The sequence below is a fragment of the Typopeltis vanoorti genome, chromosome 25 (genome assembly GCF_054136105.1).
Source record: "Typopeltis vanoorti isolate ZY-2024b chromosome 25, IOZ_Tvanoo_1.0, whole genome shotgun sequence".
In the NCBI taxonomy this organism is placed as follows: domain Eukaryota; kingdom Metazoa; phylum Arthropoda; class Arachnida; order Uropygi; family Thelyphonidae; genus Typopeltis; species Typopeltis vanoorti.
The window spans coordinates 41,067,759-41,080,395 of record NC_143573.1 but is presented as its reverse complement, the minus strand read 5'-3'; the positions used below and the strand labels follow the sequence as shown (position 1 = coordinate 41,080,395).

The window sequence follows — 12,637 nt, the reverse complement described above, 5'->3', positions numbered from 1 at the left end:
CATCAATCGAGAAAACTGCACCTAATAAATCTCCTGGTAATTATTATTATTATTAAGAGAGACCTTCAGGGAGTCAGAAACTCATCTGATCTTATCTTTGGTCATATGGCCAAACACCTTGGCAAAAAGCCAAAGAACAACATCTTCCAGCAAATAGGCAAACTTTCAAAAGAATGGAAAAAAACAGTTATTGTACTCATCCTGAAATCTGACAAAAATGCTGCAGAATGTCAAAGCTATAGACCTATCGCATTAACTAGCATACTCTGTAAAATTACTGAAAGAATCATACACTCCAGGCTCATGCACTGGCTGACAAAAAATAAGAAAATAAACTACTACCAAACTGCCTATAGAGCCCGTCATTTGACAACAGATTAATTATTCCACTTCTGCCAAACAATAATAGACTCATTTCAGGAAAAACCAACAAAAAAGACAACTGCCATATTCCTTGATATGACTGCTGCTTTCGATCGTGTTTGAATCAAAAAAATTAATACAAACAGTACATGATATAGGAATTAGAGGAAATGCTTTAATCTGGATTGCTGATTTCGTGAGAGGAAGAAAGATCAAGGTTAGAATCAATGCATCAATATCAAGAGAGCAATGAACCTGGGCTGGTGTTCCCCAGGGCTCAGTACTCAGTCCTCCCTTACTATTCCTTTTATATGTCAATAACATTCATCCCTACCTTACAGAAGACACAAAAGTAGCTTGCTATGCAGATGACATAGTCATCTGGCACACTAGTGCTAAAATCAAAGAATCAGAGGAGATTCTAATCAAATCCATGAGAGGATTAGAAAAATGGTCAGATGAACTTAAACTCAAAATCAACCCAGACAAAGCAAAACTAAGCACCTTTAGTACAGACAGGAAAAATAGACATTCCTACAATCCCAAAGTCATGATCAACAACAAGCTAATTGAAAAAGCCACAAATCCAAAATACCTTGGTATTATGCTTGATCAGGAATTACATTTAGCACAACACATCTCTAACACTGCCAACAGAACTCTAAAAAAATTAAATATACTGAAAATGCTTTGTAGAACAAACTGGGGTGCAAAGCCAAAAATCCTCAGAACTACTTACACTACACTAATAAGGCCAATAATGGAATATCCAATACCTATCTGGTCACCTTCGGCCTCATTGGTAAAGGAAAAATTAGACAAAATACAAGCAAAAGCATCCAAGATTATCATTGGTGCAGTCTCATCCACTAACAACATCAGAGCCCAACAGGAATGTGGGCTCGATCTGCTGAAGGACACAAAAATTTGCCACCATAAAACAATATCAGAAGCTACCAAAACGATCATATCTCCCTAAAAACTTGTGAACATTGGAATCAAAAATGCAGACTTCACAGATCATCAACTTTACAATATGATGACACTATCAGGAAGGAAATAGGTCTTGATCAGTAAATGCCCACATAAACAAGAACCTCTATTTTCCAGTCCTTTACCTCCAAATACTTCCATAAATCTAAACCTTACCAAACTCTGTACAAAAAAAAGAATCAAAAGAAATGCTCAAAGAAAAAGGCCTAAATACTATCAATCTGCTTTCATCCTCCAAACAGATTATTTGTTATACCAATGGATCGTCAGACACCAATATGATTAATGGAGGCACTGGTGTTCTCCTTGTACTCCCGAAAGGTGAAAAACTTTCAATAAAAGTTGGATCTGGGAGAATTGCTTCCAATTTTACCAGCGAACTTTACGTAATAAATAAAGCACTCGAAGCCTACTTAAAATTATCATCATCTCAACAATCTGTGGGAATTATAATTTACAGTGACTCAAGATCAGCTATGGAGGCAATCAACAATGGCAATACCAAGTTCACACATAAACTCTTAAATCAACTAAAGTGTTTATGAAAAAGTCGCATTTTACAATGGATTTTGCTCATGAAGGCATTGATTACAATGAAGCAGCTGATAAATTAGCAAAAGAGGCCAGAGAACTCAACCAAGAAACTCACACAATAACTCTTGCTGATGCTAATGCACTAGCAAAGGCTAAACTAATTCCACTGAAATCAGTGATGCAACATCAAATTCCCGAAATCATTGCTGACAGAAAGACCTCTACCACGATAGCAAGACTACGGAACAGGACATTATAGAGGAACGAAGATCAATACAGATGATACGAGAACATATAGAAACTGCAACAACTGCCCTAATACTGAACTGACATCCACTCACATCTTTAGCTGTCCAGCAATTACAGCAGCCTTGCAAGAAATAGATCCTATTCCTGAACAACAGCTCTATACAAACAAAATTCAACATAGCCAAAACAGTTCAAGGAGCACATGGAAACATCTAAGACTCTTCAAAGGACAAGACAACAACAACCCCCTCTTTTTTAAAAAAAAAAATGTATCGAAATAAAAACATGTAAATTCTGAAATAAAAATTAAAGTATATTTTAGTTTTATGGAGGTTGAGCAATGACAACAGTAATATAATAAGGTTTGCAACATCCCCTTGGGAATGTATACTTTCTAAAACCACTGTTTATTATTATTATTATTATTATTATTATTATTATTATTATTAAATGATGACCTGGATAATTTAAGAACTAGACTACAGAGTTCTGTTGACAACAGGAATAAAGCAAATTATATAAGATAAATTTTTTTATCAATTAATTAAAAATATATAAACATAAGTTATACCTGTTCTTGATTTTGACTGGATTGACAGGTCTCTTTAGTTTGATCATTGTTTTGGTCAGTCATTGATCTATAATTTACAATAATTATTTCAAAATCAGTTTACTAAGAATAACTGAATTATACATAAATATGACTATGGATGAATAATATGCATAATGAATTATTCATAATATAAGCATTTCATATTATGGGTTTTTATAATTGCCTTAGGTAAGTTTTATAAAATGCTAATCACCTGTTACTGTCTGTCCATTTATAAGCAACTTATTCTGAGATTCTAGCTAGACAGATTTTATTGAAATTTGTTATCTGGAATACATATACAAAAATTTAACCAGCCATTCTAATTTCTATTTCAAACCATTTTCAGGGACAAAAACAGGTAAAACTTGTCCAAATTATGGTAGAATAAAATTTAATCAAATTTGGGATTCACAATATATAAGATGATATCCACATGGTTCTGTCCATTTTGGTTTCAAATCAAGCAATTTTAATTGTCAAAATGATTCAAACTGATGTTATTAATTATTCACTGATAAATTAACAAAATTTATATTTTAGATCTGTATTATAATTTGTGTTTCACAAAACGGTGCGCTTAATTTTGCAACTACCATTCAAAGTAGCAAAATCCAAAAATGAATAAAAGTGCCATAAATGTGCTAAAACTTCTGGCACACTTTATGGATTTCTAATAAGTACCACTACTGTAACTTATTACTTGAATAATCATGTGCATGATCATGATAGTTCTCATTAAAGCAATGGAAATATCTGTACTCCCAAGGGGTGTTCAAGTTACTATGACAGACTACATGATTAAGTTTATATAATTATTAATCTCCTATCCATAATTTTCCTCCAAATTAGTCTATTACTTGTCAGCACTCTAATACTATCATATCTAAAATTGTGCTTTTAAGGCACTTCTGACTGAATCGATCCACTTAGACTTTGCTCTTTCTCGGGGTCTCTTTCCTACCATGTTGGCATCAAACTCCTGTTTTACTAACCTTAACCTTTCATCACCCATTCTATTTAAGTGACAATACCACATTAGATTAGCTCCACTTACACATTCTTGAATGCTAATAGTGTCAAGTTCCTTTTTAATATCTTCATTTTTAATAAGATTCTGTCATTGATGCCATAGGTTCACTCTCCTAATTTTTTTCAAATTGAATTGAAATATCATTTCAATTCTAGAGTGTCCACAGGAAGATAGAGATGTCGCGTATCTGTATTGCTTATCCTGCACTCATTGGCAGATTAGCACAATGAGCAGGATAAGCAATTATTATGGAGGACTTCAACTATGGGGACATAAATTGGAGGGAGGAAAGGTAAGAATGGCAAAATGGAATTGCAATTTATTCAGTTGCTAAGGGATAATTACCTAAAATAGCATGTCTTGAAGAGGACCAGGGGGTTTACAAGTGGTGGATCTGGTAAAAGCATCAGAAGATGCATCCATAGCCAAGGTAGACACTCTACCTCCAATTGGGGAGGATCACCATGCAGTTATGTTCCGGGAGGTTGCTAAACATGAGGAATTCTATGTCAAGAAAGGATTTATATTGAACCATAAAAGCTGTGAAAACTACAAGGAAAGAACATTTGATGTCAGAGTACATGGAAAGAGGTCAGGAATTGTTTCAGAGAAGAATTATCAGATTACATACCTACATTCAGAAGGATAAACCAAGTGAGATTAAGTGGATAAGTAGAGAAAGAAGAAGCTGCAGGAAAAAAAAACATTATATAAGGAATATAAAGAAAAAGGTGATCATCAGCATACTCATGAGAAGTACAAAGTGCATGCAAGAAGGATGACTAGTAATGATAAGAAAGGCCAAATCAGATGAAAGAAAATTTTCTAAGCATGCCAAAGTAAATCAAAATAAGTTTCTTTTTAGTGAATAATAGGGGAAATGATTATGGAAGGATGACTTTTATCAATGCTGTTTAAAGGCAGGAAGGTGACAGAAGCAGAAGATGAGTTTCTCAGTGATGACTTTGCAAGGGTACAACATCCAGATGGAGATTTTACAGTTGCTGTTATAACAGAGATCAATGTGAGAACTGAGATCAATGTCAGCATATTGAAAAACCATCAACATGAATACAATAGTGGGACTGGATGGCATGTCATCCCATATGCTATGTGAATGTGCTGAAGAGAATTGGCAGTGCCTCTGGCGAAGTTGTTTAATCTAGATCTCAGCTCTGACAAGGTTCTAAAGGAGTGGAAAGAGGTTAAGATAGTTCCATTACATAAAGGTGGCACCAATACAGAAGCAACAAATTATAGACCAATTAATATCTCAGGAGTGGTGGTGGTAAAAAAGTTGGTTAAAGGTAAAATCCAGCAATGGGTGGATAGGAAGATGATACTCTATGGTGGGCAGCACAGATTTGTAAAAGGCAGGTCCTGGGTCTTGCATTAGTAAATTGCTCATATTTTATAACAGCGTGACAGCAAAATTAGATAAAAGAAAAAAATGGCTCTACCACGATACTGCTGGACCTTGCAAGGCATTTCACTGAATATCACATGGAAAACTATTACAAAAGTTGGAGCAAATGGGAATGGATACGAGAAGGCAGTAGCATGGGTGTGTGTGTGGGGGGGGGAAACAGATGGATACCAGGGAGTAGTATATGATGGAGTGGAATCTAGTAGAATAAGGGAGACTGGTAGAGTGCTCAGGTGTCTGTACTAAGGGATGATTTAAGGGGGGGGGGGATATTCAGTTGGTTGATTCAAAACTAAGGATGGCAATAGTTGATAAAGGTGATATGGATATCATGCAGGATGATTTAAATAAATTGGCATGGTGGGCAAGGAATAATGGTTGCCAATTTAATGTTGCTAAATGTAAGGTTATGTTAACGATTACATACTGTGTATCACACTCATTCAGTTTCCTGCACTCCATTACTATCAGTGTGATACTGTGTATCACACTGATAGCAATAGAGTGCAGGAAACTGATGAGGCTAGGGCTTGGGAGTAACGGTGGACAGTGAGTTGAAGATCTTATGGCATATTGCAAAATCTGGTAAAATAGCTCAAAGGATTATTTGAATACTGAAAAACACACTAACAAAGAAAGATAGGGAGGTTATCCATCTTTATAAGGCTGTGATTCAGCTTCTTGACTTTATGCTACTACTAAGCATAGATTTGGTCAGATGTGTTTCTCGGAATCAGGGGGGTGGTGGTGGTGGAGAGGATTCAGAATTAAACAAAACAAAAAATTACAGACAACTTCTGCAGTTATTGCTGTTAATGATCATATATAATTTTAAAAAGTTTATTTATTTATTTATTTTTATATGCTAGTTTCTTATGGTCTTGACACAGTTCATTAAGAATATAGTTATTTATTGATTTAAAAATGTCTGTATAGCAGTGGTATGATTCTTGAAATATAAACTAACATCTTTCTTTCTTAATCTTTCCCTCTTTTACCTTTACAGTGTTGAGGGTTTCTATTCCTCATAACTGCAACCATTATACGAGGATAAGGGGGATTGGCCCTATGCCTCCATGCAAATCCTACGTCTGTAGAAGCATCATGTTCTCAAGGCCAGTTTGCCTGCTTGAGGGACGAAAAACCCCAGCTAAACTGGGAAGGAAAACCCTGCATCCATGCCCAAGACTGGCTAACTTGGCTATGTGTGAGAAAGATCCTAAGCTCCTCAACGTCAGCAACACTGAACTGAACACTCCTTTCCCAGTCATATGGTTGTGAAGCACATAGCCACTCGGCTAACTGTGCAGACTATAAACTAACATTAATAAAGTTAAAATGCTGATTAATATTTGTGATGAGATGTCACACATGTAATTTATCATTGAAATGTAATGTGAATTTCCAAAACTGGAAACATATGTTTTCTCGGCTTAAGTTTTGAAAGTTGAAGAATGTAGACACTTCCACTCCTTGATAAGCTAGTCTCAGTCACTGAGCAAATATGTTTAACATTCTCAGTACACAGGAAAAAAATTCAATAGTGATCGATATTTGCATTATACTTCTCACTGCCATTTTGCATATAAATGAGTATGCATAAAAAAGCCTTAAAGAGTAAATATGGATTACATAATAGAGATTTCTTGTAAATAACTAGTAAAATAAGCTATTAAAAATTATTTTTTTTATTAAAAAACCAATTAATCTTATTTTTTTTGCAAAAAAAAAAAAAGGGCTATTAACGGTATCTGAATTAAACTTGTTGAGAAATTATATTCTTGGCTAATCCTTTATCCAATGTAAGCAAACAAAGTGTGCATGTGAAATAGCTTCCTAACTAGGATACTTGTATACAGAGGCTAATAACTTTAATTTAAATTATAAGTGAAAAAAAAAAAAAATACTTTCTACAACTATTAATAACATCCTTCAAAAAACACTCATTGACTCTTCAAATATGAAAAAAAATAATAATAAATAAATAATAACATCAATGGCATAAACCCTTCATTGTACATCAAGAACATTAGAAATAAAATACCTGGGATGTCAAAGTGGCAAAGCCTCAAAGTAGCTAAGTGTGAAACCTATGAAAAAAATTTCCATAATGCTAAGATCATCTAAGAAATCTCATCTGCCTTTCAGTAAGCTGGATGTATATGAAATTTTCTGCCTGTTTCACATTAGTTACATTGGAAAATAAGCATGAGAAAACATATCAAAGATACTGGGAAAGGAAGATTACCAGGCCTGGTTTATCACTAAAAAAAAAAAAATAAAAAAAAAAAAAAAAAATAAAAATCAGATAATCAGAGAACTAACAAGAATGCTATATATCAAAATTTAACAGTTAATATTCATAAGAAGAAAATGGAATAGAAATTAAACTTTGTCTACTTCAGTGCTTAAACCAGTAGTTCAAACTGTGACCATGGCATCCTATGGTGCATGAAATATTCCAATATTTTCACTGAAATAACTAAAAAAACTGCACTAACTGTGCACTGTAACTGTTAGGTAGGCCTATGTTCTGACTTTGGGCATCACGAAAAAATTCTGATACACTAAGAGTGCCGCGAAACAAAAAAGTTTGGGAATTACAGGCTTAAACTGACTTTGGTCATCCAACATAAATGACTGGAAATTCACAGAATTAGGTTATGATGAGAATTATGCAGCAAAGATCAACAATAAAGTACATGTGTGATATTAACATAACATTAACTATAATTTTAATGAGTCTATTAACATAACATCAACTATGATTTTAATGACTCTATTAACATTATGTCTTAAGAACAGCTCTGCTCCTATATCTTCTTCTGCAGCTTGTTCCACTTAAATAGGGTCACTGTTTTTAGTGAGTCTCCTCCACATCCTCCTATCTTGGGCTGTAACCACATCCAAGTTCTTCATCTTCAAGTCCTCCTCTAACAGCTCCCTCCATCTCTTCTTCGGCCATCCATGCTTCCTCCTCCCCTGTATATGCATCTGCATGACCTTTCTTCCCACATACTCGTCCTCCCTCCTCATCACATGACCAAACCATCTCAACCCTGCTTCCTGTATCTACACTCTTAAGTTCATAACTTTCACTGTTCCCCTTATATAGTCATTTCTCAGACGATCCTTTCTGGTCACACTGCATATCCACCTAAGCCTTCTAATCTCCGCTACCTCCATCCTGCTGATGTTATCTTTCCACAGGACCACAGTTTCCATAGCATACATCACAGTTGGTCTCACTACTGCCCTGTAGATTGATCAGCACCCTCTTATCGCATAGCACTCCAGCCATCTCTCTCCAGTTCCTCCATCCTCTTTCACTGTTGAACCTAAGTATCTAAAGTCACTGACCTTCCTGATGGCATTTCCTTCCAGCTCCAGATCTGTTTTTGCAACACATATACTCAGTCTTACTTCTGCTCAGTCCCATACCTCTCTCTTCCAGTACTTTCCTCCTTTCCAGTTTGGCTGCCACTTCTTCTCTTGATTCTGCACACAGCATGATGTCATCTGCATACAACATTGTCTAAGGTGCATCTTCTCTCACCTCCTCCATCACAATATTAAACAGGAATGGACTTAATGCTGACCCTTGATGCAAGCCAAGCCAACTGTCACTTGAAAATTTTCTGTCTGTCCCAGGCAGGTCCGAACTGTTGTCTTCACATTTCTGTACATCTCACGCACCAACCTAACATATTTCTCTAATACTTTCTTCTCCCTCTGACACCTCCAGACTTCTTGCCTTGGCACTCTATCGTGTGCTTTCTCCAGATCAATAAACACTAGATGTAGCTCCTGTGTTTCTCTCAAAATTTTTTCATCATCTGCCATAACCCAAAGATAGCATCTGTCGTCAATCGACCAGACATGAAGCCAAATTGTTCCTTTGCAATCTCCACCTCCTTCCTCAGTCTTCCATCAAGAACCCTTTCTAGGATTTTCATTGTGTGGGACATCAACTTTATTCCTCTGTAATTCTTACAGTCTTGTGCATCCCCTTTACCCCTTTAGATGGGGACAAGAGTATTTTCCCTCCACTCCATGCATTTTCCTCATTCAAAAGCCATCTAAAGTATATTTTCCATCTGTTTCTTATATCTACATTCCTCCTGTTGGCAAACTTTTATGGACAGGTACCAACAGTAGGTCAATTCCCTCTTCTCCCAGTGCTTTCCATGCCTCCACTGAGATCCTGCCCACAATTTTCCATTCTGCATCCTCTTTATGGCCTCCTTCACTTCCACTTTACTGATGTTCTGCACCATCCCCCTCATGAGGCTGCCCATCTTCTCTGTAAATTCTTGCATTTTTCTTTCAAAAGCCATTCAAAGTATATTTTCCATCTGTTTCTTATATCCACTTCCTGGCTTTGAAATAATGTTGTATCTAGAATCCACTTTGCCTATGTGATTTTACATCACCAAAATGAAGCTTTATGGCTCTTTCTTTTAGTAATAAACAATTTATAAGTTTTAAATTGTGCATTATTCTGAGTAACATGATGAAATCTTGCGACTTCCCACATGGGATGTAAATCACCCATTTGTCCGTGTATCTATGCTGTATACACTACCGTGTATACACTACCCGCCCATTAGTGACTCGGTAGCTGTCCAAAAATATTAAATGGAAAATTCCAGAAATAAACAAATCATAAATTGCACATTTTCTGAGTTAAAATTTCCATAGCTCACCACTGACGGAAATTTTAACAAAGGGCTTGCATCGTTGAGCAAAAAAAAAAAAGGGGTAACTTGACCCTTATAATACTTATATTACGACTTTGTAGAGCTTCTGACAGATATGATAATTCCTGTAGGATATCAATCATTAAGGCTAGATCTTTTAAAAATTCCCAATTGAGAAGTTGGTTTAAAAAGCACTTATATTAATTGTTTGATGTAAAATGCTTGCATAAAGCTGGGTAATTTCTCCACACAGCTAGAGCTGTTCATAAACTGCAAGCTGCCTAATGTGGTCCAAACACACAGCCGATCTTTAAAATTTCGATACCAAAGCCTTTTGCAATCGAATTTAATTCTCGTTGATTTTTTGGTGATTGATGATAAAAAGCATATAATTTATCCAAAAATATTTCAAAAATGATTTATTTCTTTAATGTTTTATTATCGAATTAAATGATTTTTAATTTAGTAATGATTTTTAATAATGATTTTTTAAATAGTTATCAGAAAATCCATATGAATTTAAAGTAGCATGTATACATTCCGTGGTGATATTTTCTAGTTCTACAAGATTATTAAACAAGAAGAAGAACAAGGGGCTTGCAAATTTGAGAAAAATTTAACAAAGGGCTCGTGCAAGCCCCTTATAGCTCACCACTGTGAATAGTTCTTGATTATCAGATCGACTGCCTTGGTATTGCAGTGCTTGTGTTCAAAGTAACCCTTATTCTACTTAATAATGGCCCCAAAGCGCATGTGTAGTGACTCATACAAAACCATTTAAATGTAGTTCCATCACTTATACAGCTTCATTCATCTCTCAAACTCATTCCATACATTGACAAACTGCTCCTCTCTCTCTCTTCAGACATCTCTGCTAACATGCTATTCGTGATCTATGCTTGCAATCTCAATTCATCACTGACTACCTTTCCTACAATACTATTATTTTTTACTCTCCTCAACAACCTCCTGATATCCATTCTCACCATTTTTGTTTCCAACCAAATCATTCATTCCTACTACCATTACCAACTCTTTTGCTTGCTTCTTACTCACTCTGCATATCCAATGCCTCAATCGCTCTGCTCATTCTACTTCCAGGAAAAGAAACCTTGTGTATCTCTCTAATAATTAAATATCCATACAGCACTATCTGTGACTCATTTGTTACCTCTCTTATACAGCCATCTTCATTTCATGCTTTCTCACTACCTTACTATGTTGCACATGCTTTCTTGCCATCAGTCACATTCCCTTTTTCTCTTGTCTGTTTATCTGCTTTGACTGAAAACAGAATGAGGATCCTACAAACTCTAAGAACACTTCACTTGTCTTCAGCTGAAATGTATTTATAAATAACTATGAGTGCATTCATTCATAACCAAAAAAAAATGTTATGAATGCACATGTAGGCATAACTTAGTTGTTTAATTTCTTTATTGACTTCTATTTTGTTGCGTAGAATATTTGCATAGCTTTATACAAGTATCCTTTTACCCACATATCTGTAAGGATATTCATATCCTTTTATATGATGTCCCACTTTACTTTGAGTATTCCTAAAATTTCTTAGAATGTTTCACATCTTTTTATACTTGGCCAATGAAGACTATGTCTATACCATACATGTACCAGATTTTCTTATATAGTGAAACCTGTATAGTATTCATGACTAAAAAATCACACATATACCACAGTAATTAACTTGCTGATGTCTTATGATATTTAAGACAAAATATTTACATATTAAAAAGTTAATTATTGTGGCATACATGATTTTTTAGTTATGTACCAGATTAACTATGTTATCATCACCCATGGCCACTAACTGGTGAAATTGAAACAAGCACCACCTCTTTCCTGTCATAATAAAATTTTTTATCAGTGATAATGTATGTAACATTTTGTTTGTCATATTCAACTGAAAATTGAACAAAATAACCAAACATACGATAATAACTGTCCAGTAACTCTACTTTGGAGGAAAGCTTTTTCAATGCACTGATGAAAATTCTTGAGTCGAACCAAGAAAGAAGCAAGACTGATAAATGCAGTTAGAAAAATATCAGGAAATTGTATAATACACAATGCACAGAAATGTGATAAAAATGACACAAATAATACTGATGCAGAGATGGAATCCTGAGATATTATAACTACAGAATATAACAAACATAAATGAAACTCATTTGGAAAGGGTATATGCTTCTTGATATATAGCTAATATGTTCTGTCTATAAATGTATTCAGTCATTTTCTTCTATTCCTAAGAGAAGGGGGGGGAAAGAGCTGTAAGAGGAGAGTATGGGAGCATATTAAAGGTGACAAAAAAAAAGTGACCTAACAAATCAATATGTTATATACTGGAAATGGTGGGTACTGCTATAAAGAAGCAAAAATGGAGAAAGAAAGAAAAAAAATACACACACATACATAACGAGGTCTATTCTCCATATACAAGTAGTAAAATAGTGATACACCATGAGACTTCACTAAAGGTTGAAACTAGTTTGATTAGTAACACTTCCCATAATATATATAAAATTTTGTAGCTAAGGAAAAATTTTTCAAAAAATAAATATATAATTTAATATTTTGTTTCTCTGATGCAATAAACTTTTAAGTTGTTAATAATACATGCAAAAGAAACTTACTTTTTGCTACTAAGAAGTTGTAACATTTGATACACCAGGTTATACAGATATTCCACCTACAAAAAGGGATACAAATAAATTCTGTATTCGAAA

General features: G+C 34.8%; 1 protein-coding gene across 4 annotated transcripts in view; it reads right to left on the bottom strand.

Annotated features, from left to right (window-relative positions):
• LOC150092682 (condensin-2 complex subunit H2-like) overlaps positions 1–12,637 on the bottom strand; it is a 266,667-nt gene that overhangs the window by 171,076 nt on the left and 82,954 nt on the right. For all 4 annotated transcript variants that reach the window (XM_090414632.1, XM_090414635.1, XM_090414633.1 and 1 more), the window contains 2 exons: positions 12,545–12,600; positions 2,711–2,777 (listed from right to left, as the gene is read on the bottom strand). In XM_090414632.1, coding sequence (XP_090270758.1) covers positions 2,711–2,777; positions 12,545–12,600 — 123 coding nt within the window. The remainder of the gene's footprint in view (positions 1–2,710; positions 2,778–12,544; positions 12,601–12,637) is intronic.